Source organism: Neophocaena asiaeorientalis, unplaced genomic scaffold (genome assembly GCF_003031525.2).
Source record: "Neophocaena asiaeorientalis asiaeorientalis breed wild unplaced genomic scaffold, Neophocaena_asiaeorientalis_V1.1 scaffold65, whole genome shotgun sequence".
Classification (NCBI taxonomy): Eukaryota; Metazoa; Chordata; class Mammalia; order Artiodactyla; family Phocoenidae; genus Neophocaena; species Neophocaena asiaeorientalis.
In genome coordinates, this window is record NW_020173215.1 from 6365585 (window position 1) to 6392994 (window position 27410).

Sequence of the window (27410 nt, forward strand, 5' to 3'; positions counted from 1 at the left end):
TTCAAAAATATAAAACAAGGCTGTTCCCACTACGTTTTATTGTTTGAAAATAGTTATTTTTTATTTTAAAATGTTTCTTATGTAGGGGTTTACTATTGTTACTTTAAATGAGTTGATTTTTAAACTTTTCTGTTTCAATTTCTGAAATAGTTAATGTCAACACGTATCACCAAAACAGAAGCTTCTTTGTGGTCTTCAATGTTAAGAGTGAAAAGATATCCTAAAATCAAAGTTTGTGGACCACTGTCCTCAAACAGGTCATTGATTCTCAGCCCTGCACATTAGAATTACCTGGGGAGGACTTCCCTGGTGGCGCAATGGTTAAGAATCCGCCTGCCAATGCAGGGGACACAGGTTCAAGCCTTGGTCTGGGAAGATCCCACGTGCCGTGGAGCAACTAACCCTGTGTACCACAACTACTGAGCCTGTGCTCGAGAGCCCATGAGCCACAACTACTGAGCCCGAGTGCCACAACTACTGAAGCCCAGGTGCCTCGAGCCCATGCTCCGCAACAATAGGAAGCCCATGGGCAGCAACGAAGACCCAATGCAGCCAAAATTTAATTATTTCTAAAAAAGGAAGAAAAGAAAATACAAGGCTTAAAAAAAAAAAAATCTAAAAAAAAAAGAATTACCTGGGGAATTCAAATACAGACACCAGGGCTCACTTCTAGATATCCCGATTTAACAGGACCTAAGCCAATCATCAGTTAGACTAAACACTCCCCCACTCCCCACCTTTGAGTGTGCAGTCTGGCTTGAGCACCACTGCTCTATACAGAATTACCAATTTAAATAAAATACAGGAGAAAGAGGAACATCTTGTGTTATGGGGTGCAGTCAGTAAAGCCAGACAGTGACTAGACAAACGACCCCTGCTAAATTAGACGAGCAGAAATTAAAGCAATTTCTAACAGAAGGTGTAAGGCAGTGGTCCTCAACCTTTTTGGCACCAAGGCCCAGTTTCATGCAAGACAATTTCTCCGAGGACAGGGAAGCTGGGGATGGTTCAGGCAGTAAGGCCAGCGATGGTTCAGGCGGTACTTCCAGCGATGGGGAGCGGCAGATGAAGCACCGCTGGATGGCCCGCTGTTCACCCCCTGCTCTGCCGCAGGGTTCTTAACAGGCGGCGTCCCAGTACCTGGCCTAAGGGTTACTCTGGGAACTAAAACTAAACTCGGTTAATCCCACACAGTTTGTTTATTGCTCTGTCCCGGTTTGGGCTACTAAATTTCCTTATACAGAACTGGTTTTCCCGCGACCGTTCCCGCACCTTCCTGGGTCAGAACCCACCGGCCTCCTAGCCCTGCCTGCCGCAAGGACAGCCCCGCACCATCACTTGACAAGACACTTTAAGAGACTTGCACCACGCGGCGTAGCCACGTGTCGGGAGTCACGTGTCCGGCGCCGGGTGGCGGAAGGCGGTTGGAGGCGCCTGCGCAGCTCCGCGCCCCCGGCGCGCTGGTTTCCCGGCGCTGAGCGCCGCTTTCCAGCCGGGACGACGCTGAAGCGGTTTTTGGCTTCCCTTCGTCCGTCTCTCCCGCTCTCGTTTTGAGCTTCTGCTGCCCGATTTTACGTCCATCGTCCCACCATGTAGCATGTACCTCCGAAGAAGAAGCTGGAGAAGAAGGCGGAGAAGCAGCTCTTTGACGCCGCGTCCTTTGGGAAGGACCTGCTGTTGGGCGGGGTGGCGGCGGCCGTGTCCAAGACGACGGTGGGGCCATCGAGCGGGTAAAGCTGCTGCTGCAGGTGCAGGCGTCGTCCAAGCAGATCAGCCCCGAGGCCCAGTACAAAGGCCTCGTGGACTGCCTGGTGCGGATTCCCCGTGAACAGGGTGTGTACGCGAGGACGCCGCGCCAGCCTCTCCCCGCGCCGGGTCAGCTTTCCAGAAAAGCGGGTGGGTGGGTCGGGCGGGGACGCTTGCGGGCGCCACGGCCGTGTGTGTGTGTGTCGGTGATGAGTTTGTTTTCTTTGACTTCGATAATTCAATTTCTTAACCGGTCTGAGAGGCTCTGGTTTCCCAGGACCAAGAAGGCCTACACGTGACCAGTCCTGGGACAGGGGAGACCACCACCTTCTCTTTCTCTAAACTTCTCCTTCGCAGGAGGCTCTGCACTTCCGTGCACCTGTGGCTGGCTCAGGAGGAAAATGGTTGACTTCCCCGTATTGGGGTAGATGCCATCAGGCCCTTGGCTGTATGTTAATAGGTGCTTTAAGTTGCTTAAACATTTGTTGAAATAATACGTTTAAGAGAAGTATTCCAAATATGGAAGCATTGGGGCCTCTCAGTATCTAGTACGTATTCAGTGAAAAGAGGTTCTGTTTATTCTCAAGAACTACTAAAGATCAGGGCTGAGACCAAGGAGGCACTCACATATGCCCAAATTTTAGGGGGACGCCAAAAAAAAAAACTCAGTAGTAGAAACAAATAATATTTTAATGCAGTATTTTTAAAAATCGAAATTAATGCGAAAAACCCATGATGAGCAAGGTACAAAACTTCTAAGTAAAGGCGGGATCAGTATTAATTTTTTTGCGTCAGGCTCTGTTTTTACTTAAAGTTTTGATATTTTGGTTCTTTTCCATTAATATTGAAATGATTTCAAGGAATAGATAATGAAAATGCTTTATTAATCATTCAATGCCCTCTTCTTACTGAACGGCTCCTTAAGTTAGCTAAGTGGATAAATTGATCAGAAATTTTCTGATATATGAACTCTAAAAAGGAAAGAGGTCTATTTATTGTGTATTCTGAACAAGAAGTGTAGTGGCTTCAACTCCAGTGCAGTCCTTTCTTTCACTCCTAAGTCTAGGGCAGGTTACTCTTCCTCCCATAAAAAAGGATTCCTGGGAACTCCCTGGTGGTCCATTGGTTAAGACTCCTCACTTCCACTGCAGGGGGCACGGGTTCAGTCCCTGGTCAGGGAGCTAGGATCGTGCAAGCAGAGTATTTCAGGTTGAGGGTAGACTGTTAAGGCATCATCTAAACTGTGGATTTAAAGTGCCCATCTGGGAGCTGAGTTTAGATCTTTAATGGTAAGTGAGTGGTTCACATCTTCTCACTACCATTTTATCAGAGCAAGCTTCCCATTCCTCTTCGGAGAAGTAGGAGCCTCTTTATTATTTGCTAATCTGCTTTAAATATACAGTCAGGTAAAGTTAAATATTCTGGATAGATTGTGCTGACCAGTGCTAAATCGTTTGATATTTTAAATGTTTTTTGTAGTGTTTAAACCTAAATTTATTCCGTATGGCTCTTGTAAATTGAGACTATTATGAATAGTATTCTGGTTCCAGCTTTCTTTAAGCAGAATTTTAAGAAAATGTTTTCTAGTATATACAAGGCCTTGTTATGAGTACACCATGGTATATGCTATGCTAAAAGATTAGTAATTCAAAACAGGGATAATATTGCCATCTAGGGGCATTTTTGGAAACTTGTGAGGAATTTTTTGTTTAACACAAAGATAGAGGGGAGTAATCCTTAATTGCAATGATATGAAAGGCAAAATCCAGGGCTGCTAAATATCCTGCTGCTGCTGTACATGGCCAGTCCTACACAACAAAGACTTGCCCTGCAACCTCATGACTCAGATCTCCCACTGGACATTCATGTAGCAGTAAAACCTGTTTATGATTATCTAAGCCTAGAAACGAACTCCTATTTACCTATAAACACAAACTGTTTGGGGCAGAATCACACAGTGATGCTAGTAATGCAGCTATCTTGTAAGTAGAGGAAAGATTATACTTTGTTTTATTCAGAATTTTACTGAGAGTTGTTCATCACTGTGAAAACTCATGTTAGCAGTTCTGTGTGTGATATTTAGTCACTACTTATATCATCTGCATTTTTAACTATTGAATTCATGATGATTGTATAGATATATTTATTAAGCCCTTTTTTCCAAATGTCAACGTGTGTCTTAAGCACAACTGATTCATTATAAATAGAAGCAAGCATTGGATTGTTATGTCTATGATGTGATCACGCCTCACCGATTTACTAATATATATATTTTATTATAAACTCTTATTTTCTCTTTGTATATAGCAGAAAGGGCATTATATTGATTTTTTTGAACTAGTGAAGAGGTCATTGTCTTTGAATTCTACTTCTAGATAGTGAAGGAAACATTGTAAAATATTTATTATGTATAGAAGACTTGAACCTGGTAGCGCTGAGAATCACTGTGCTAAATCATTATGGAACTTTACTAGGCAATCATATTCTGAGGCTGTTATTTTCTGGAATTTACCTTCTGTCTCTTTTGTGAAAGTCAAGATACATTACATTCTCAGTGTTCTGAAGCGTCTCTTGTTTTTCCTGTTTGCTCGAGTTTTACTGATAACTTTTCCTTTCTTTAGGCAATATGGAATAAGCATAAGAGACAATGAATTCAGAAGGCACAACTAGATGCTCTCTCACTATCTTCTTACCTTATCTCTTTCTTTACACCTCAAGGAGAGAGCTCTTCGTTCTTCCTCTGAACATAGCTTTAAACACCTCCTTGGGTGTCTTTGATACTTTTTATAAGCTTTCCTTGGCTTATGAAAGCTTCTGGATTTATCCTGACTAATGCTTTTCAAAAAATTTATTCTATTCTTTAGTTGGTATTATGACCTTCCAACTTTGTATGTGTACTTTTATTTAGTACTTTTTAAACCTGTATTACACAAATAATGCATGTTTACTATAGAAAATTGAAAAATATAGAGAAACAAAAAGTTTTTAAAAAGCACTGCTAACATCACCACAGTTAACATTTTGGTGTCTGTGCTGTGATTTTTTTCACTGAGCAAGCTATGCATCGGTAAATATATTTTAATTAATATAATCGTTTTATTTAATATATTGTAACATAGGCTTTTAAAGATGTTATCTCTAAATCTCATGTTTAAGAGCCTACCAGAACTCTTTTCTCTTTTAGGTATTCCTGGCCATGAATTCATCAGCTGTCTTTAATCTGAACTTTTCCAAACATATTTTCCTGAAGGCTAAAGCAGGGAGGTTTTTATATCTTGAAGATGATATTTTGGGGTATGGAAAGAAAATGTTAGGTATATGTGTTATCTAAATAAAATGGGAACATAAACTTTACTGATATTTAGCAAATGAATTGGCACTGGCACCTATGGTTGCCCAAATGTCAGTTATATATCACAGGATGCTAAGGTATCCTGAAAAAAAGAGTAGGAGTTACACAGGGTAAAGGGGATAACAGGTACCCTTACTCAATTATTGTATAATGAACATATTATAGTTTATGTTTGCTCAATTAAATGGATTTATAGAGATAAGAAGACTATTTGAATATTTGAAATTGTCAAGAATACTATTTGAAATATAGATTCACATACACTATTTTTAAGAATGGACCTCATCCTAAGGGTGCCTTGAGATAATAGCAGATGATAGTATGAAAACATCATGATTAGCAAGATATCTGAAAATACTGTTTTTTAACTATTAAAACAAATGCTCAGTTGTGCCCTAATATCTAAAAGTTTTTCCCGACCATCCTATCTAAATAGCCCTTCCTCATTCTCCAACTACATATACTATTTTTTTCTTGAACATATTTATTTGTTCATTGTCTGTCTTTCTCAAAATGTAAGCTCCATAAGACCAAGAACTTTGTTCCTACGCACTTGGTACCAAATAAATGTTTTTAAATGAAGAATCTTTTTTTTTTTAATTTTTATTGGAGTATAGTTGATTTACAGTGCTGTGTATATGAAGAATCTTTAACTCATTCTTTCATTTCTCTTTTGGAATAGTTTTACAAATGTACATAACAGGGTAGTATAGTAGCAAAGGTATATTATTTACTTTTTTAAGTATGTACATATTTGAGAGTCATGATTACTTTTTTTAACTGATAGGCAGACTGTCAAAGCATGTTGGAACCTGCTAGTCTAGAATATACAGTTGACCCTTGAACAACACGGGTTTGAACTGTGTGGGTCCACTTACACATGGATTTTTTTTTCTCCAGTAGCAAATACTACAGTACTTGATCCCTGGTTGGTTGAATCCATGGTTGCAGAGCCGTGGTTATGGAAGAACCACATATAGGGAGGGCTGACTACAAGTTATTACTTGGATTTTTGACTGCATGGATAATCAGCACCCTAACCCTTAACGTTGTTCAAGGGTCAACTGTATACCCAAACATGCCTAGCATTTCCATTCTTGGCTAGTAAGTGGACAAGTAAATGGCCCAGTAACTTTTTCCCATTTTCCCATCAGTTCTGTATTCTTAATTATTTTCTCAGAATTAAGTTCAGAGTAGGTTTTTCTCACCCTTAAATTTTGAAGAGATTATTTTTACTTAGCAATTAAGTAAAAAAAAAAACTTAGATGTTCTGTTATTAGCAGAGAAATATACCACAACCCCTATGTTTGTCTCTGTCAGTTTTGTGATTATATATTAGGAAACTGTCCTTTTGTTCTGTGTAACTAGAGAGTCAAATACTGCTACATTTGCATCACACTTGCTTTTCCCTTGTTTTATTCTGACCACAAAGTACTACTGTTTTTATCCAAAATGGATTTTTATCTAGAGGCAATAGAGATTTAATAGCTCTAGGTCTGGAGTCAGATAGATCTAGAAAATTCTGGAGTTAAGTCCCAACCTTTCCCTTACCTTGTAACCTTGAACAATTTTTTTTTTTTTTTTTTTTTTCCATTACGTGGGCCTCTCACTGTTGTGGCCTCTCCCTTTGCGGAGCACAGGCTCCGGACCCGCAGGCCAAGCGGCCATAGCTCACGGGCCCAGCCCCTCCGCGGCATGTGGGATCTTCCCAGACCGGAGCACGAACCCGTGTCCCCTGCATCGGCAGGTGGACTCTCGACCACTGCGCCACCAGGGAAGCCCCTTGAACAATTTTTATTTAACCTCTCTCAACCTCAATTTTCTCAGTTCTATACAAGGTGTAAAAATATTACCTACCTCATATGGTAGTTGCGACGGTTAAACAAGATAATGCCTGTAAAATACTCAGCCACGTATCTATTGCATAGTTAGTGCTCAATAAATTTTAACTCTTTAATCATTTTGAATACATTCCTAAATTTAGAAACATGTATTCCTCATGTTCATTTGTAAATGAATGTATTTGGGATAAATTTGCATTACATGTAGAGTAGATTTTTGTAATCTATCTAAAGAACCTACATAGTACACAGTGTACTTAGAGTACATGTGAATTAAACCTTGAAACCTGGTCCCCAGAAATATTTCTATAGAAGATGCATTCAGAGTTCCACTTTGAGGTTCCTCCTCTTTGCACTCCTACTAAGGACATTGGAGCTTCTAAAAGCATGGTACAGCAGTGAGATGCAAAGAAGGGAATAAGTTTTTTAAGTATGATCTGTGGAAAAAGAGTTTAAAGCAGGGGTTTTTAACCTGATATCTGTAGCTCCAGGGAATCCATGAATCCTGAGAAATACATGCAAAAGTATTTTATGTGTGTGAGATACTTTTTCATATATATAAGAGCTGCCGCTATTATACTTCTAGGGATTTTTTTATTTCTAGATTTTTCATTGAGACATTGACAGTTGTTTTGATGAATCCTCTAGGTTTTTTCATGCAAATACAATTTTGCTAAAAGGAATACGTTCTTCTGTCAATGCTAGCAAACCCCTTTAGTCATAAATCTGTCACTCTGTCATGGTCTCGTTAATTTGCAGATGTCTTTGTCATCAGAATCTTCCATTTATATTCAGTACATTAGCCAAAGTTACAAACCTTTATACTCTTCTTATATTTATATGATACTTTTTGTGAAATAAATATTAATTCAGTACTATAATCATAATTAATTATAACTAATAACTCATAATCTGAAACCTATAATATCTCAATACCATCTAGCTGAATCAACCATTTCCAGAATGACTATTAATAAATAAGAGCCATGTATAAAATGGGAATTCTAATACATTTTTGATACATGACTTTTTTTTTTTGCGGTACGCGGGCCTCTCACTGTTGTGGCCTCTCCCATTGCGGAGCACAGGCTCCGGACTCACAGGCCAAGCGGCCATGGCTCATGGGCCTAGCCGCTCCGTGGCATGTGGGATCCTCCCGGACCGGGGCAGAAACCCGTGTCCCCTGCATCGGCAGGCGGACTCTCAACCACTGCTCCACCAGGGAAGCCCCATGGCACTTTTTTAAACTCAGTTTATTACTTTGTTTTTTTTTTTAAACAAATGATGGTTTCAACTTAAATCCCATTTGATCAGATTGTAGTTCTTCAGCCAGTATGTTCTTCTTTATCCTTTTAAGATCCTCTGCAAGTAGTCTGTTGTGTTACTATAAAACATGGTCTAGAAAATCAAACCTTATTCTTCAGTATCATTTACACCGTCACATTTTACTTTCAACATTTCTCTTACACAGGTCTGACCTCAGAAAATAAAAATGCTTAACTATGTTATTAAATGTTTTTTATTAACTATGAAGAACTTAAAAATCTCTAAAAATACCTCCAAAAGTTAGATTCACCAACTTCCCTCAGTAATTCAATGTGGCCATAACTAGCAAGAAATATTCCTTTATAATTTGCTTATATTTCTCATGTTTTAAGATTTTTATTTTGCTTCCATTAAAGAAAAATTATTAACCTTTCTTAGTACAGAAAATATTTGTATGATTAAATTATTTATGGAAAAGTATTATAGTTAAGAGACTGAATTATTGAGCCAGATTGCTTGAGTTTGAATCCAGGTCTACAGTTTTCTGACTAGGTGACACTGGGCAAGTTACTTAACTAACTTTTCTCAGCCGTAGAAGTTGTTTTTAACTCAGTTCTTCATATTTAAAATGGAGAGACTAATAGTACCTACATCATGGGTGATTATGAGAATTAAATGAATAAAAAGCAGTTCCTAGAAATTAGTATTATTGTTTTGTTAATATTGCCTCAAAAATTTTTACAGTAATCATTTTCCATTTTTTAAAAAATAGAGCTTTATTTACCATACTTTAATAATTTTAGGAGTTCTCTAAGATTTGTTTCTCCAGAAACCCAAAGCTGAAGTAGAGCTTTGGAGACAGACAGAAGCCTTGATTCAAAATCCTGGTTATAGTTTCTAAACTTATAAAAGTTTCAGTTTATGCATGTATAAAATGGGTATTATAGGAGAACGTATGTCATAAGCATAGTGTGGTGATGAAATGAAATATATAAAGCGTTTGCCAGTGCCTGGCACATATTAATTGCTCAAGAAGTTGTAGCTATTACGATTATGTGTTAAATGCCCTAGTAATTTATGCCTACAACTGAATGCCTTGTAACTGAATCAGCTATGAGGACTGAGAAGATTTCTTGCTATTAATATACTTCTTAATTGTCTTTGTGCAACTGCTTTATATTTAGCTTGGGATCACCAATATTCAGTGTTTTTTCCCACAAAGTATAGTTATTTAACAAATAAATATCTTTCCCTTTGTGTGTTTATCTAATCTAACTTTCAGTTTCTGAGCACCGGGCCCAGTCAACTGAGATTATCTTCATTTGTATTTTTATCTTTAGAAGACTGATTCTGGGTATCCTATTCTCCCAGCTGGGACTAGAGGTATCCTATTCAGAGTAGCAGAGTCAAACCATCTGTAAAAACAACTATGGGTCCTGAAGGGCTAGCCTGTTGTATTCCAGGGCAGCTATGGATTATAAAGGCAGTTTTGAATTATCAGGGTAACACAGTGACTGAATTATAAAGTTTGGTCATTCCATGGAGATTTGAAGTGGGAAGATTATTGACCTTGAAAGTTTCCTACTATCTCTCCATCTAGCCTCTGGAGACTGCCTTGAATTGTAAATTGATTCTTTTTTGGCTAGGTTTTAAAATATAAAGATAAGACTCTTTTATCCCTTTCTCATTCTCAGGAGTGTAGATACAAAACAGTTTTGTTCCAACAGCCTTGTCACCATAGGAATTGTATTTTATGATTTGGAAATGAGGCTAAGGATTACTAGCTTCTCTGACAAATACTAGTAAGCTCTGTTTTTCTACTACTAAAGAGCCCTATATTCAACCGGTAATGCTTTCCATAGGTTTTTAGGCATTCAAGGCTTCCTATTGGAAATTAACAAAATTGAAATGGGGTACGTGGAGTTAACACTGCCTTTTTTCTTCAGTTGGAGACACATGTAAACTTTATTTTTTTTCTCATGAGAAAAGATGTTTTAGATAGTTCGAACAGCTAAGTTTGTTAAAACTATGCAAATTATTTAATAATAATACAAGTTTATATTTAGTATATTTTCTTTTGTAGGTTTCTTCAGTTATTGGCGTGGCAGTTTGGCAAATGTTATCCGGTATTTTCCAACACAAGCTCTAAACTTTGCTTTCAAAGACAAATACAAACAACTGTTCATGTCTGGAGTTAATAAAGAAAAACAGGTAATTATTGTTTATTTTATTTTGTTATTTTTTAATTGAATGAAAGATTCTTTAAATTATATAATACTTTGCAATTTTCAAAAGTTTTACACACATGATTTCATATTGTCTCATAGTAACCCCTTTTTTCCGCCATCCCTGTCTGCTCCTCCCCCTTCCCTCTCCCCACTGGTGACCACTAGTTTGTTCTCTATATCTGTGAGTTGCTTCTCTTCTGTTTTATTCATTAGTTTGTTGTATTTTATAGATTCCACATATAAGTGATATCATACAGTATTTGTCTTTCTCTGACTTATTTCACTTAGCATAATGCCCTCAAAGTCCATCCATGTTACTGCAAATGGCAAAATTTCATTCTTTTTTATAGCACAATAGTATTCCATTGTTTATGTATACCACATCTTGTTTATCCATTCATCTGTTGATGGACACTTAGATTGCTTCCATACCTTGGCAATTGTAAATAATGCTGCTTTGAACATTGGGGCGCATGTATCTTTTCGAGTTAATGTTTTTGTATTTTTTTGGATATACACCCAGGAGTAGAATTGCTGGGTCATATGGTAGTTTTATTTTTAGGAAAAACAGGTAAGAAGTAGTTGGATTTGTCTTACTTGAGGGTTTTTTTTCAGTTGAAGTATCGTTGATTTATCAATACAGTGTTGGTTAGTTTCTGCTGTACGACAAAGCAATTCAGTTATACATATATGTATATACATATATTCTTTTTTAATATACTTTTCCATTATGGTTATTCCAGGATATTGAATGTGGTTCCCTGTGCTATACAGTAGGACCTTGTTGTTTATCTGTTTTCTATAAAACAGCTTACATCTGCTAACCCCAGCCTCTCCCTCCTTCCTCCCCCACCCCCATCCCCCTTGGCAACCACAAGTCTGTTCTCTATGTTTGTGAGTCTGTTTCTGTTTCATAGATAGGTCCATTTCTGTCATATTTTAGATTCCACATATAAGTGATATCATATGGTATTTGTCTTTCTCTTTCTGAGTTACTTCACTTAGAATGATGATCTCTAGTCCATCTTTCTGCAAATGGCATTATTTCATTCTTTTTAATGACTGAATAGTATTCCACTGTATATATGTACCACATCTTCTTTATCCATTCATTACCTGTGGGGTTTTATTTGGAGAGGAGGTGCTCAAATGGTGGAAAAAAATAATAGTTAAAACATAGTAACTGTTAGGGACTTCCCTGGTGGTGGCAGTGGTTAAGAATCTGCCTTCCAATGTGGGAGACATGGGTTCAATCCCTGGTTGGAGAACTAAGATCCCACATGCCGCAGGGCAACTGAGCCCGTGCAACACAACTAGAGAGAAGCCTGTACGCCACAACTACTGAGCCTACCTGCTCTGGAGCCCACGCACCACAACTAAAGAGACCACGCACTGCAGCTGCTGAGCCCGCACACTCTGGAGCCCGTGCACCAAAACTAGAGAAGCCCACGAGCTGCAACTACTGAGCTCATGTGCTCTAGAGCCCATGCGCCACAACTAGAGAAGCCCGCATGCTGCAACAGAGAGCCCATGCACCGCAACGAAGACCTAGCACACCAAAATAAATAAATAAAAATAATAAATAAATAAATACCTTAAAAAAAAGATTAATAATACCTGAGAAAAAACATAGTAACTGTTAGCATACTATAATATGTATTAAGTTATAGAAATGACATATGGAAAGCATAGAATTGTATTAACTTTTACCAGTTTCTCTAAACCTCTTAACACAGTTTTAATAACTAAGAGATGTTTTATCTCAACACAATATTTCTCTGAATAAATATTAATTTTAATATAATTTACATTTTATAATCCCTGTTCTGCACTAGAAAAATTCAGCATTTAATCTGGTTTTGATAAGCAAAAAAAGCAGTCAACAAATGTGTATTTCCTAATTCTGAAGTAATTTATTTCCTAAAGAAGCAAATTGTTTCTTCTTTATGACTGAGGCTCTATTTGGCTGAGATTAAAGTGTGTAGGAAGATCAAGTCAAATACAGGAAAATGATAAATTTAACTTAGAGAATTCTCTTGTAAAGCAACTATATTCCAATAAAAATTAATTTCAAAAAAGTTAAAGAATTCTCTTTTTTTTTATCACAAAGGTGCTTTTACTTTTCAGGGTAATCACTCCCTTGGTTATAAAATCTCATTTTCAAAATTTCCTACTTGTATGAACTATGTGTCATTTGTCCTGGTCTTCATTTGTTTTGTTACCTCCGTATACACTAGACCACCTACATTACTGTCAAGATCTTCCCCTCACCCGCCCTTATAAAGTCTCTCTACCCCCTCATCCTTTGTCTTTTTCTCTTCCCCCAGCCAACCAACCAAGCTGTCCTAGCAGATTCTTTAAAAGCAACTATTTATGGAACATTTCTTTGTTGCTATTTCCATTAATTTCCTTTTAGACCCTTTATTTCCTTTATTGAGTGCTTTGCGCTATTTACGTAGTTGGAGGTATAAAGGTAACAAAGAAAATTCTTTACGCTTAGATTCAGAAGATCTGGATTTAGGTCCTGGCACTCAGCTTATTTAGCTGTGTGAATTTTTGAATATCGCCTCTCTGATCTTTAGTTTCCTCATCTGAAAATTGGACATAAGAATACCTACCTCATGAGGTTTAGATGAGTAAGGTTTAGATGAGACTAAACGTGTAAAGACACATAAAGTGCTTACAGTAGTGCTGTGCTTTTTTTTTTTTAAGTAATTGGTATTTTTTTTAATATTATTTATTTATTTTTGGATGTGTTGGGTCTTTGTTGCTGCATGTGGGCTTTCTCTAGTTGCGGTGAGTGGGGGCTACTCTTCATTGCGGTGCGCAGGCTTCCGATTGCGGTGGCTTCTCGTTGCGGAGCATGGGCTCTAGGTGCGTGGGCTTCAGTAGTTGTGGCACACAGGCTCTAGAGCGCGGGCTCAGTAGTTGTGGTGCACAGGCTTAGTTGCTCCATGGCATGTGGGATCTTCCCGGACCAGGGCTCGAATCTGTGTCCCCTGCATTGGCAGGCGGATTCTTAACCACTGCACCACCAGGGAAGTCCCAGTGCTGTGCTTTTATGGTAGGCACTCAGAAAAATGTTTGTCATCTTTAGGTAACACCTCTAATAGTTGGAACTTCTCTTGACTAAGAGCCTATGTCAGAGGGTCCTCAAGACCATCTTCATGTTCAGCGATTCACTAGGCCTCAGAGAACTCAGAAAAGCTGTTATACTAATGGTTTATTACAACAAAAGGATATAGATTAAAATCAACAAAGGGAAAAGGCACATAGGACAAAATCCAGGAGAAACTAGGTGCAAGCTTCTAGCTGTCCTCTCCTTGTAGAGTCACCTGGACAGCACTTAATTCTCCCAGCAATAATGTATGGCAACACATAGAATGTGCTGCCAAATAGGTCGCTCATTTGAGACATGGTGGCCAGGCTTTTTGGGGAGTCAGTTCATAGGCATGTGTAATGTGACTGACCTTAGCTACTCAGCCTCCAGCCGCTGCCCCCACCCACTCAAGAGGTCAAAATGATATAGTTTAGCCCAAAGCATACAAAGGGGTGTTCACCGTAAATCAAGGTTAGTATAAGCTATCTGGTGTTACCCAAAGCTTCAGGTATATAAAGACACTCTAATTAGGTAGGATATTCCAAGGGCTCAGACGGTTATCTCAAAGGAACCTTTGAGTTTGAGCAAGGGTGGTCCTGAAGATCTTTTCAGTGTGTATAGGGTTTGGGCAACACAGGCCAGCTGAGTTAACTCTTTATTGAACATTTTCCACCCCATCTCCCCCAAAAGATAATTCCTATAAGACTAAGCCAAATGGAGCAATTAACTCCAGAATTAACCAGAAAATTTATGTTACTAACATCTATCCCTAACAGCGTAAATAACATGGCTCTAAAAGTTTTGAAGTTAACTTTGATCCATGCTAAAATTCTGTAATAAATTTCAAATTAGTAGAGCCTGAGGTAAAAACATTTTTAGTATACCTATAAAGAGCATGCTATCTTATTTAGAATGTAAAGGTATTCAGTCACAAGTAATAGTGTAATGTTTAAATATATATTATTTACTAAATCTGGATACTAATGACCATTTTATTTCTCCCCTTGGACATCAAAATTGTATCCTATCTCTGCTCCCATCCCCCTACCAAGAAAAGTGGGGAAAAAAAAAAGAACTGAAAAAGAAAAGTCAATATTTTTGGTTTCTTACCTGGTCTTAAAAGAAGCAGAGAAGGTAGAAAAAACAAGTACAGTGTATGTGATTTAAAAGTGGTTGATCTACCACAGTGAGGTATCTCTGCACACTTACCAGAATGGCTAAAATGGTGACAACACCAGATGTTGGCACGGACGCAGAGGAGCTGAATCATTCTTACATTGCTGGTGGGAATGTAAAATGATATTGCCACTCTAGAAAAGAGTATGACAGCTTCTTACAAACTGAACATATGCTTATCATACAGTCCAACTCTAGGGCATTTATCCCAGAGAATAAAAACTTCTGTTCACAAAAAAAGCAATGTATACAATGTTCGTAGAAGATTGTTTCATTATAGACAAAAATTTGGGAATAACCCAGATTTCCTTCAACAGGTGAATGCTTAAACAAACTATGGTACATCACACCATGGAAGATTACTCAGTAATAAAGAGGAACAACCCTTTGATAAAACAAATACTGTATAATCCCCTTAGGGACCTAGAAAAGGCAAATTCATAGAGACAGAAAGTAGAATAGAGGTTACCAGGAGCTGGGGGGGAGGGAGATTATTTAATAGGTACACAGTTTATATTTAGCATGATGAAAAGTTCTGGAAATAGATAGTAATGATGCTTATACAGTATTGTACTTAGTACTGCTGAATTATATACTTAAACATGGCTAAAACAGTAAATTTTACGTATATTTTACCACAGTTTTAAAAAAGAACAGACTTTTGATACCTACAGCAACTTTGAATGCTAAGTGAAAAGAAGCCAATCTCAAAAATTATATTGTTTTCTGATTTCATGTATATAGCATTATTAAGGTGAGAAGATTATAGAGATGGAAATTATAATAGTGGTTGCTAGGAGAGAGGGAGGTGGCCATAAAAGGGTAGCAATGAGGGGTCTTTATCATGGAACTGTTCACCGTGGTGATTGGTGGTTACATGAATCTGCACACATGATAAAATGGCATAGAACTAAATATACACACAAATAAGTGTAACTGGTGAAATATGAATAAGGTAGATTTTTATCAGTGTTAATTTCCTCTGCTATAGTTATGCTAGATATCACCATTGGGGGAAATTGGTTGAAAAGTTTATAAACTCCATATGTATTAGGATGCATGTGAATCTGCAATTATCTCAAAGTAAAAAGTTAAAAAAAAATAACCATGGTAGGGAGGTATGTGCCTACTATATACTGTTTCACTGAATTTTTACCTCATCCTTATTTTTATCCCAAATGTACAGATAAGGAAAGCAAGACAGAGCTTAAAGCACTTACCCTAGTCATGTGTTCATGTCTTTCTAACTCCCAAATTTAGTTCTTTCTACTGCACTCTATTCCTCTCTCAGCTGAGGTGACTAGACTAGATGACTCTTAGCTGAACTGGGCATAAAATATGCCTCTGCCACTCCTTAGCAGCTACCAGCACAACCCTCAGCAGAGAAGACTAGAACTTCCAGCATTCTTCCATGCCCAGACAAACTGTTAGAAAGAACTTTGGTCTCAGGGTATTTGTTCTTGGAGGCATCAAGTCTGTTTATCATCTGTTTGTCAGCAGTTGCAAATAAACAGGATTATTTACCTCCAAACCCCCTAGACTCTTTTGTTCTTCTCTCCTTGCCTGATTCTTTTTCATGCCCTCTCCTTTTATAGTATAGTAATATCTGAAATTACTAACTTATAATTAAAAACTCATTTATGCTATACAACCTCTCCTGGGTCTGTTTTGTTTTCAGGCTTAATTGTGGAGGGACAGACTTGTTACACAAACACTTGCAGGATTATCATTCAGCATAGATTCTTACTTCTTATCTCCCTCTCCTTCCTCCCTTCCACCCTCCCCCTTCCTCCCATTAGTAGTTTGGCCATACTGTTTATACATGTTGTGCCTGCCTGCTTTTTCATAGGCCCCACTTTCACTATCAGAGGGGTCCTCATTTGAATAATAAATTATATGATCATTCACCCAGAAAGTCATGGATCTGTTTTCTTTTATCTAGGAAGGAAAAAAAAAAGGTTAAATAGAATTTAAGATGTACTTTATAAATCTTTGTGCTGCATATCATATTTGGTTTGGCTTATTTGCTTGTAAGAAACAGAGGCTTAAATTACTTCAAGAAAAATGGGTGTTTCTTGCAATGATACACTGGCATTGGAATTTGAACCAAAGACAGCTGTAGGGATCAAACTGTATTCTTTATCTTTGTCTCCCAGGTCACTTAGTCTATCTCTGTCTCTAATGATCTGCTTTTTGTGTGTGTTTGCTCTGTGTTTTCTCATTATTGCTCTTTTTTACTTACCTATATTTTCTTTGTTTCTTTTAAGTTCAGTGTTACTATCATAGTGATTCCTTCTAACCTTTCAGATGGTGAGAGGTTCTTTACCAGAGATACATGCATGCTTGAGGAATAACTTACACTAAAAGTATATGTTTATATATATGTGATTTTTATTGGAAGAGTATCTATAGGTTTCAACCGTCTCAAAGTAGACTGAAACCTAAAAAAAAATTATTTAATATCTTTTCCATTTCTGTCCTTACTGATAACCGGCATAGAACTTCTGGAGTCAAATTCCTAAGACTTAAACTATGGCCCAGTTCTACTTTTTCTACCAGGTTATTCTAGACTATGGATTAGCTACCCTGGGGTGAGATTCAACCTTCTGGTCTAATCTCTGTGTGACTAGGAACCGTGGCTACCTATACAGTAGAACTTATGAGTTTCACTTAAAAGGCATGATGGGAGTCTGAGTACCCTTCATTAAACAAATATTTATTGAATGCATTACTCTTACTCTGGGCAAGGCCCCATGACTTGCTTTCTGAAATAAGCAAATGAATTAAGAATCTAGGCCTCATAAAAATGTAGACAACCTAAATGTCCATGAACTGATGAATGGATAAATAAAATGTGGTTGTGAAATATTATTTGCCAGTGAAACGGAATGAAGTGCTAACACATGCTACAACACGGATGAACCTTGTAAACATGTTATATGAAAGAAGGCAGTCACAAAAGACTGCATATTGTGTTATTTCATGTATAGGAAATGTCCAGAATAGGCAAATCTGTAGAGACAGAAAGTAGCTTAATGGTTATGTAGGGCTCAGGGGAATTGGGAAGATGGGAAGTGACTGCTGGTGGGTACAGGGTTCCTTTCGGGGTGAAGAAAATGTTCTGCAACTGGTAATGGTTGCACGGCTCTGTGAATATGCCAACAGTCCATTGAACTGAATTCTTGACGTGGGTGAGCTGTATGGTGTGTAAATATATCTCAACAAGTAAAAATAAAAATAATAATTCTGGCCTGAAGAAATTTATAGTCTGTAGAAGACAAGACAGGTACACAAATAATTATAAATTGAAAGTAGAAAGTTATTGTAAATACTATTTAAAAAAAATGAGAATCTGGAACATGTTGACACATTTTACATATTGATCACATGATTCACCTTTAATTCTCTGAGAGATGAAGTATTTATGGGGAGAGGGTATGATTACATACAGTTTTGGGTGGGTTGGGGATCAGAGAATTCGTGGAAGAAATAGAATTTGAGTTAGAGCATAACTTGATAACTTTTTGTTTTTAAAAGATAGGAAGAAAATATTAAGATAAGAAGGGCATTCCAGGCCAAGAGAAAATTGAGAGTTCCAAAGCATCTGAGACTTAAAACTGTTAGAAATAAGAGCTAGAGAAGCAAGAAACTGAGCTTGACTAGCTAGAATGGTTACTGTGGACTTGTACCCTAGATTTTCTATGACAGTTCCAATTCAAATAGTCCTTTAATCTCCAGTGAGCTCTAGATGTTGAAAAGCAGTTTATTGGACTTAAGCAGGGCACATTTCAAAGGTTTATCAAAAAGAACTTCAACAGCCCACGTGAACTAGTAGATCAATAAGGTCCTACATGCCACTCAACCACATTATAATTGACTTCTGCCAATTTACATGTTGGCATTTGAACATAATTATATTTTTGAACTACTTACATTTATTTCTACTAAAATACAAAGTGAAATTGTGGCATTATGATGTATTACTGTCCCTCTCCACTGCCGCCAAGAAGAGGAACCACTAAAGCCTCCACAGATGCCTAACATTTTAGTCATAACTAAAATATATTATTAACAAAAAACTTTATACAGTCTAAAGAGCAGAATATCTTATGTGGCCTCTTTTGCTAACTTGGGCTACTTTTGCTGGAGGACATTAAAATATCTTGGAATTTTAGTATGTCAGCATCTAAGCTGTATCTCCCAGACCGCCTGGTAAGAAATAAAGGCTGCATGGACATGAAGGGAAGTATTTTGCATGATAATATATGCGTTATTATAGGTGTTCACTTTATAAAAGCAGTTTGTAAATCTGGCTTTTTAACCTTATAAAAACAAGGGTATTTAAAAATCAGATTCTATAGTTTAATAACCATGTTTTAATTAGTATGTTTCAGTTCTGGAGGTGGTTTTTGGCAAACCTGGCTTCTGGTGGAGCTGCTGGGGCAACATCCTTACGTGTAGTATATCCGCTAGATTTTGCCCGAACCCGATTAGGTGTTGATATTGGAAAAGGTATGGGATTTTTAGAAATACTCTTTCTTCTTTGTGTTTTGAACACTGTATTATCTATTTTAGTTATGCTTATAACGACAGTGTTGTATTCCATCTAAAAATTTTATTCTCAACCAAATGATAAAGTTATAGAGCATAAAGATTACTACTTTTTTCTTTTCTCTTAAAAGAGGGAAGGGGAAGGCCAATACTGTAATAACAAAAAGAGTAAGCACAGAGACTGCTTATAACTTATTTCCAGTTTGTTTGTTTGTTTGTTTAGAGAGATCCCTAGATCCCTTCATGCACTTACTTTCCTGTCTTGACTGTGGCTCCTCTCTACATTAGGTGTATAACTCTCATCCTAGAGATTCCCTTTTCCTCTGTCCTTACTTATTTATCACATCTTTCTGTGTTTTTGTTACACCCTTGTTTTGGTAGATATGTTCTTTGATAGCTTTCTGAGAAGGGTGGATAGGAGATAAATTGAGATCTTGCATATCTGAAAATGTCTATGTTTCATCCTTTTAATATTTTGCCATATGTAAAATTCTGGATTTAAAATTATTTTCTTTCACAATTTTGAAAGCATTAATCTGGATTCTAGTTTCTAATACTGCTCTTAAGAAATCATTCTCTTACTGTTGATCCTTTTTATGTGGCTTTTTTTCTTTTTAATTACCTTATATCTCTGATGATCTGACATTCACAATGATGTATCTTTGTGTGAGTCATTTTCAGTAATTGTGGAGGTCACTCAGTTGGCCCCATGTGACTGCAACACAAGTTGGAGCCTTGTGTTCAGTTCTGAGGATGACAGAGGAGTAAGTCACTTGGCTACTCAGGGTGAGGTTGTGGATTTTGAGCATCCGGATGCTAATTTGTTCTCACCACAATAGTACTTAATTCCTCTAATTTTAAGTCTTTCTGTGGTTATTGGAATCAAATGGCTCGCTTCTCAACAATATCTCCCTCTGCAAGAAATTAGGTTTCAACTTTCTCTGCTCCACTTAGTGAGTTACCATCCTCCACCTCCTTTCCATCTTGCTAAAATTTGTGGATTTTATTCTCGTCATGTACTCTTTTTTGCTTATTTGGCTTTAAACCTGTTTTTTCTTTATTATTATTTTAATAGAATTTCTTAAGGGAGCAGAGATTCTTTCAATGAGTATTATTGAGTGCGTGAGGTGAACCAGGCCCTGCTTGATATACAGGTTGTGTATGTGTAATAGACACACACGTACACACACCCTATATTAAACATGGAGCTCCTGGTTCATGTACCTTACAGTCTAGTGGAGATCACGAGTAGTAAAAAAAAAGAATAAATAGCTAAAATATACTGTCAGCAAAAAAGTGCCATGAAAAAAATTTAGGAGAAGAGAGTGACATCAATTTAGATAAGTGATTAGAGAAAATGCCTCAGAAGGGGTGGCAGTTTGAACAAAGATGGGAATAGGAGTTTCATCTATGATGTTTAACTGGCATTCCAAATTTTTTTGTTATTGTTAAGAAACTGAAAATAACATACGTACCTTGGTTTAATTTCAATTCTGTAGTTTTGTTTTCTCTCAAAATTGGGAAAACTTAGTTTATTTTGAAAGATTGTATTCTATATATAATATTTGTAAAATATCAAGGAGTTCTAGGTCAAGGGAAAATAAAAACAAAACCAGCAAACATTAGAAAAATATGACACCTCATCTAAAATGCCAGTGATCCTTAAAGTTACTAGTTTTTAGCTTTGTCTTTTTGCTTCGTCCGTCCTTTTGCTCTTCACCTGAAGCAAGTTGTAGAGTGTTGCATGCCTAAGTATTTTCTGAATGCTGACTAGTAACTTCTCATAATTTTATTGAAATGTTTTAAGCCAGTCAGATTGCTTGAATTAGATTGCTTTTATAAGAGATTAATATTTTCAGTTAAAATATCTTAAGATACTACTTGACATCTTAATTATCTTTAAATGAATGGAAAGATTTTGACTTGTGCCTTTTTTTTGTTATAAAGATTTCTAAATGTTAGTTCCAGATAATTTAAATCTGTAAAATGTTTAATTTACTTTGATTAAAGTGTTTATCTGATATAATATTGCTAATAAATTTTAAATGGCTTTATTTTAGGTCCTGAAGAGAGACAATTCAAGGGTTTAGGTGACTGTATTATGAAAATAGCAAAATCAGATGGAAGTGTTGGTTTATACCAAGGGTTTGGTGTTTCAGTTCAGGGCATCATTGTGTACCGAGCCTCTTATTTTGGAACTTACGACACAGTTAAGGTAATTTGGTACTTTAACTAGTATATATTAAATAAATTGTTTGTTTCTTTTTATTCTAATTAGTAATATGTTCAGCAGGTATATTTACTTTTAATTATAGAAATCAAAATAAATGATGACATAAGAGATATTATAGCATTCTGTTTAATCATGACTTTGCCATAACCTAATTAAATTACAATTGTATTATGGATCTGACTTTGGATATAAAGCATAAATATAAACATTAGGTTTTTGTGCTGTTTGCACCGAAAGACTCAAATAGAAAACATGCTGATTAGGTTATATCATAATTAGATCTTTGGTATATAGGAAGGCATCTTCTAACAGAGTTTTTCTGATTTTACATTCATTTTATTATCCTTTTTTTTTTTTTTTTTTTTTTTTTTTTTGCGGTACGTGGGCCTCTCACTGTTGTGGCCTCTCCCGTTGCGGAGCACAGGCTCCGGATGCGCAGGCTCAGCGGCCATGGCTCACGGGCCCAGCCGCTCCGCGGCACGAACCCGCATCCCTCTCATCGGCAGGCGGACTCTCAACAACTGCAGCGCCAGGGAAGCCCTTATTATCACTTTTATACATGCATATTATCAGTTTACTATCATCAATGGAAAGCAGGCAAGGCATAATTAATTAGTTAAATATGATAAATGCTACTATAGCTCAGTGATCTATTGGGTACTGTTAGATTTTGTATTGTATTTTCCAGGTTGTTCTGCAATTTGCCTTTTCAGTTCAGATGTAAATAGCACTTCATAAGGTAGGAAAGAGAAAGATTGTAATAATGGCTACCATTTTTTGAGCTATTACTTAGTTTTGAGAACCTTATTAAGGACTTTATATCCTCACAGTGTTCTAGGATAGCTTTTAATATATCCCATTTTAAAGATAAATAACCTAGGAAGAGCTAAGTCATTTATTTATGTGGCAAGCACAGGTCCCGTGCTCTTAATCACTACATCATAATGCTTCTAAAAAGAAGCAATGAAATTAATCCCAGTATTATTTACTAAATAAGATTAAAACTTGAGAGAAATTTTATAATAGTTTTATATATTATCTCTGCCCTCCCTCATTAGTATAAATGTATCAATAGTTGAATGTTATTTTTATTGTGGTCTGGACATAATACTTTTAGTTTGTAGTGTATTTTTTTAGACAGATAAATAGATTAATTGAAATTACAGGATCTTATATATGTTTATTTAATCACAGAAAAATTTATGTTTAATCGCCCTCTGCTTTCCTCTGTTATCACCTGTAGTAGTTGTAAAATTTAGGAATGTTTCTTCACTAGCTTAGAGCTTTAAAGCTGCTTATCAAACATCATCTGTTAATAATAACAGGCATTCTTTCATCTTTTCCAACTCTATGAGGAAGAACCAGGAAGGAACTTTTTTGGTCACTGGCTGCCATCTCTAGTTTTCAGTGCTATTAATAACAAATCTCCTGTAATAGCAGATAGGCTATTCTTTTTCAAATATGCTTTTAAAATATAGCCATGTGTGGGATTCTCATTTCTTATTGATCTCCCGCTATTATTTTAATCTTACCACATTAAATCCAACTGTTTTTTTTACTGCATTTTAAGTATAACTGAGCCCTCTTTCATATATTTATAAGAATTATCCTTTGACTTAATGATTTAAGATATTTTGGAAATTTCGATGGTTACTTGATAATTTTTCTTTTCTAGGGCTTATTACCAAAACCAAAGGAAACTCCTTTTCTTGTCTCCTTTTTCATTGCTCAAGTTGTGACTACATGCTCTGGTGGAATACTCTCCTATCCCTTTGACACAGTTAGAAGATGTATGATGATGCTGGTATTTTATATTATTTGTAAGCTTAATTGAGTTTTCCAGTATTTGATATTCAGATGTAATTTATTAAAATTTTAGAGACATTTTGGCTGAAAGGCATAGGCCATTTGTTTTACTTACTAAAATAAATACATAATGTGTTCTGTCTTGTATTCTTTCCTATCCCAAAGCAGCCATCATCCAGCAAAGTTTCTTCCATGTCTCCTATCAGAACAGAAATGTCTTTTACTCCTACAGCATGTATTGTTTGGAGAGTGGAGGGGCATGGCAAGGATTAGATGAGCATGTGTCTATCCTAACTGAATATTATTAGATTAAGTAGAATAAGCCCAGTCATAGGCTACTGACATATGTAATCATTTGTTGTAGTATATTTTAATAAAAGTAAATAATTTTTAACTCCAAGGATGAAGACTTGTTTATAATGATGTATGTTCTAAATGTAAATGCCCAAACCAAAATTTTGATAAAGTCAATCTCCATTGCTGTTACTTGTTACATTCATTCATTCAACAAATAATTGAGTGCCTATTCACCAAGCTCTGATGACACAAATAAAATAAGGCAGAACCTGCACCCAAATTCATAGCATAGTATTGAAGGCATACTGTTAATGGTTTAAGTAGAAATGTGCATAGGTTCCAGGAATGCAATAGGGGAGGGGTACCCAAGTGCTTAAAGTGATCAGATATGGCCTCTTAGAGAGCTAAATCTCAGTAAATAGGCTTTTTCTCCAGACAGTGAAGAATACATTCTCAGCATAGGGGTAAAAAACATACCTAGAGGTATGGCTTGAGAAGAATTTCAGTATACCCATATGATAGGTTTCATGAGGGCAAGTGAAAATAATGAGGCCAGAAAGCTGTGTTTATTATGTGTCAGAACTGTCCTAAGCATTTTACACTTTAACTCATTTAATTCTCAAAACTATGCTGTGAGGTGTAGTTATCCTCTACAAAATGGTCCTGGAAGAACCCAGTGGGCCGCCTGAAAGGGTAAAGCGCATCTAACCTATTGCTTCATCTATCCTTAAAGTTGTTCCTTTTATATCTGTGTTTCCTCTTGATCTATGTCTAGCTCTAGTTTAATAAACTGAAACACTTTTGAAAATTAATTTGCAAATAGACTGTGGATTAAGTAAATGGTCCTGTATCAATGTTAAATTGTCTGGTTTTGATAACTGTACTTGGGGTATGTAAGAAAATATTCTTAGAAAATGCACACTGAAATGTTTAAAAATAAGGGGCAATGATACCTGTAACTTACTGTCAAAATAATTCAGAAAAAAAATTGTGGGTGTGGATTTATATATATATGTGTGCATTGCTATGTGTATAAAACCGTACCACTGCCATAACATAGTACCAAAGACTGGGTGGCTTAAACAACAGAAATTTATTTTCTAACACTTTGGGACGTTAAAAGTCAGTCAAGGTGTCCAGCAGGGTTGGTGTCTTCTGATGGCCTCTCTCCTTGGCTTGTAGATGGCCTCCTTCTCCCTATGTCTTCTCATGGTCCTTTTTCTGTTTCTTTTCTTATAAGGCTTATCATAATGGATTAGGGCCCACTCTAATGAGCTCATTTAACCATAATTATTTTTATAAAGACCCGGTCTCCAAATTTAGTCACAGTCTGAGGTTCTGGGGTTAGGTCTTCAATATATGAATTTTGTGGGGACACAATTCATAACAGTATTCTTTAATTTTTGCATTTTGATTTTATATCCCACAACTTTATTAAGCCATATTACAAACACTAATCTATATGTACACCCTTTGAAGTTTTTTTTTTGTTTTTACACACAGAGTGATATAATCTGCAAATAATAGCAGGCTTTTTTCCCTTCCTTATCAGTTCTTATGCCTTTTATTCCTTTTCTTGCCTTTCTGCACTGGTTGAGACCTCTGATTCAGTGTTACATTAAAGAAGTAATAACTGGCAACCTTGTTTTGGTCCTAGTCTTACCAGGAATGCCTTCAGTGTTACAGATTACAAAGTTTAATGTTCGCTGTGGGTTTTTCGTAGTTATCCTTTATTATATTATGACTGGTCCTTTCTGTTTTGGATTCCAGTAATTTTGTGTGTGTGTGTGTGTGTGTGTGTGTGGTACGCAGGCCTCTCACTGCTGTGGCCTCTCCCGCTGTCGAGCAAAGTCTCCGGACGCGCAGGCTCAGCGGCCATGGCTCACGGGCCCAGCCGCTCCACGGCATGTGGGATCTTCCCAGACCGGGGCACGAACCCGTGTTCCCTGCATCGGCAGGCGTACTCTCAACCACTGTGCCCCACCAGGGAAGCCCATGGATTCCAGTAATTCTTAATCATGAATGGTGGTCATGTTTTTTTCTTTATCGAGATGATCATATTTTTCTCATATGCCTGGGGTCAATCCAGCTTGGTCATGATGTATTGTATTTTGTACCCCTTGCTGGGTTTGATTTGCTAGGTTTTGTTCAGGATTTTTGTATCCGTGGTTTCTGTGACATAAGCTTGTCATGTTTTTCCTTCTTGCGTTATCCTAGTCTACTTTTGGTATCAGGCCTATCTATGCAAGCCTCATAAAATATGTTAGGGAGTCTCCCCACTTTTTCTCTTCTTTGGAATAATTTCTGTGAGATTGGAATTAAATTTCCATTGAATTTTTAATAGAACTCACATATAAAGCCATCTGGACACGTGGTTTTCTAATTTTTGAGAAGATTTATAACAACTGATTGAATTTCTTTAACAAATTTAGTATATTCTAAAGTTTTTTGATATTCTGTTGGTAAATTATACTTTTTAGGAATTTATTTCCTCTGTGTTTTCAAAATAATTGTCATAAAGTTGTTCATAATATCATCTTGCTCTTTCTTAATCTCTGGGTCATCTGCAAAGGTGTTACCTTTGCCACTTCTAATAATTTGGGCGCCTTTTCCTGTTTTTCCTGAAACAGTGTTTCTAGAAATTTGTCAAAGTATTTCAGATAACTAACTTTTGACTTTTTATGCTTTCTCTTGCATTTATTATTTCCTTTATTTCTGGTGGTTATAGTTACCACTCAAGCTGCGTCTTACAAATTTAGTTGAGTTTTGTGGTTGTTAGTTAGGTTTTAAGTATTTTCTAAGATGTGTTTTTCTTAATACCCAAACGTGATATTTTTCTAGTTATCTTTTTTGTTCTTGATTTCTCTCTTAATTGCAATGTGGTGAGAGGATAAATCATGGTATGTGATGCCAGTCTTTTAAAATTTGTTAAGTGTAATATGTGGCCATTTTTCAAGTGTGCCTGAAAAGCATGAGTATTTTGCAGTCAGTGGGAACAATACTTAATATATGACCATTAACTCAACATACTTACTCAACACAGTGTTAATCTTAATCTATCCCTGTTGCTAAATTAAATCTGTCTTATGATAAAAGATGTTAAGATAATGGCAAACTCTTTGTCTTTCTTTGTATAGAGCGGTGAGGCTGAACGGCAATATAAAGGAACTTTAGACTGCTTTGTGAAGATATACCAACATGGGGGAATTGGCGCATTTTTTCATGGTGCCTTCTCCAATATCCTTCGTGGTACAGGGGGTGCTTTGGTGTTGGTATTATATGATAAAATTCAAGACCTCCTTAATATTGATATTGGAGGTAGTTCATCGGGAGATTAAATTGAAAAATGGATATAGTTAACTTATTAAACATACAAATTACGTAGCTGCCATTTGTATACATTTTGATAGTGTGTTATTACTGTCAGTATTTTCTTAAAGTGCTAATTCCGCAGTGAAGCATAGGCTTTTTTTTTTTTTTGCGGTACGCGGGCCTCTCACTGTTGTGGCCTCTCCCGTTGTGGAGCACAGGCTCCAGACGCACAGGCTCAGCGGCCGTGGCTCACGGGCCCAGCCGCTCCGCAGCATGTGGGATCTTCCCAGACCGAGGCACGAACCCATGTTCCCTGCATTGGCAGGTGGACTCTCAACCACTGCGCCACCAGGGAAGCCCAAAGCATAGGCTTTTTTCAAGGATTTAAATACTAAAAGGTCAAATAAATGTGGTTTCTTTCCTACTTAGACTCAAACTCACTTTAATGAAGAATTTTACTTAAGTGGTACATGTTATTTTTATTAGTTTAAAATCTTTTTCT

General features: G+C 36.8%; 1 protein-coding gene across 1 annotated transcript; it reads left to right on the top strand.

Annotated features, from left to right (window-relative positions):
* The first annotated feature begins 1590 nt into the window (after positions 1-1590).
* On the top strand, positions 1591-26934 carry SLC25A31 (solute carrier family 25 member 31). The gene is given in 7 exon segments (XM_024745148.1): positions 1591-1720; positions 1723-1833; positions 10289-10416; positions 19104-19221; positions 21321-21475; positions 23169-23297; positions 26734-26934. Coding segments are annotated over 7 exon segments (972 nt in total).
* Positions 26935-27410: the final 476 nt, after the last annotated feature.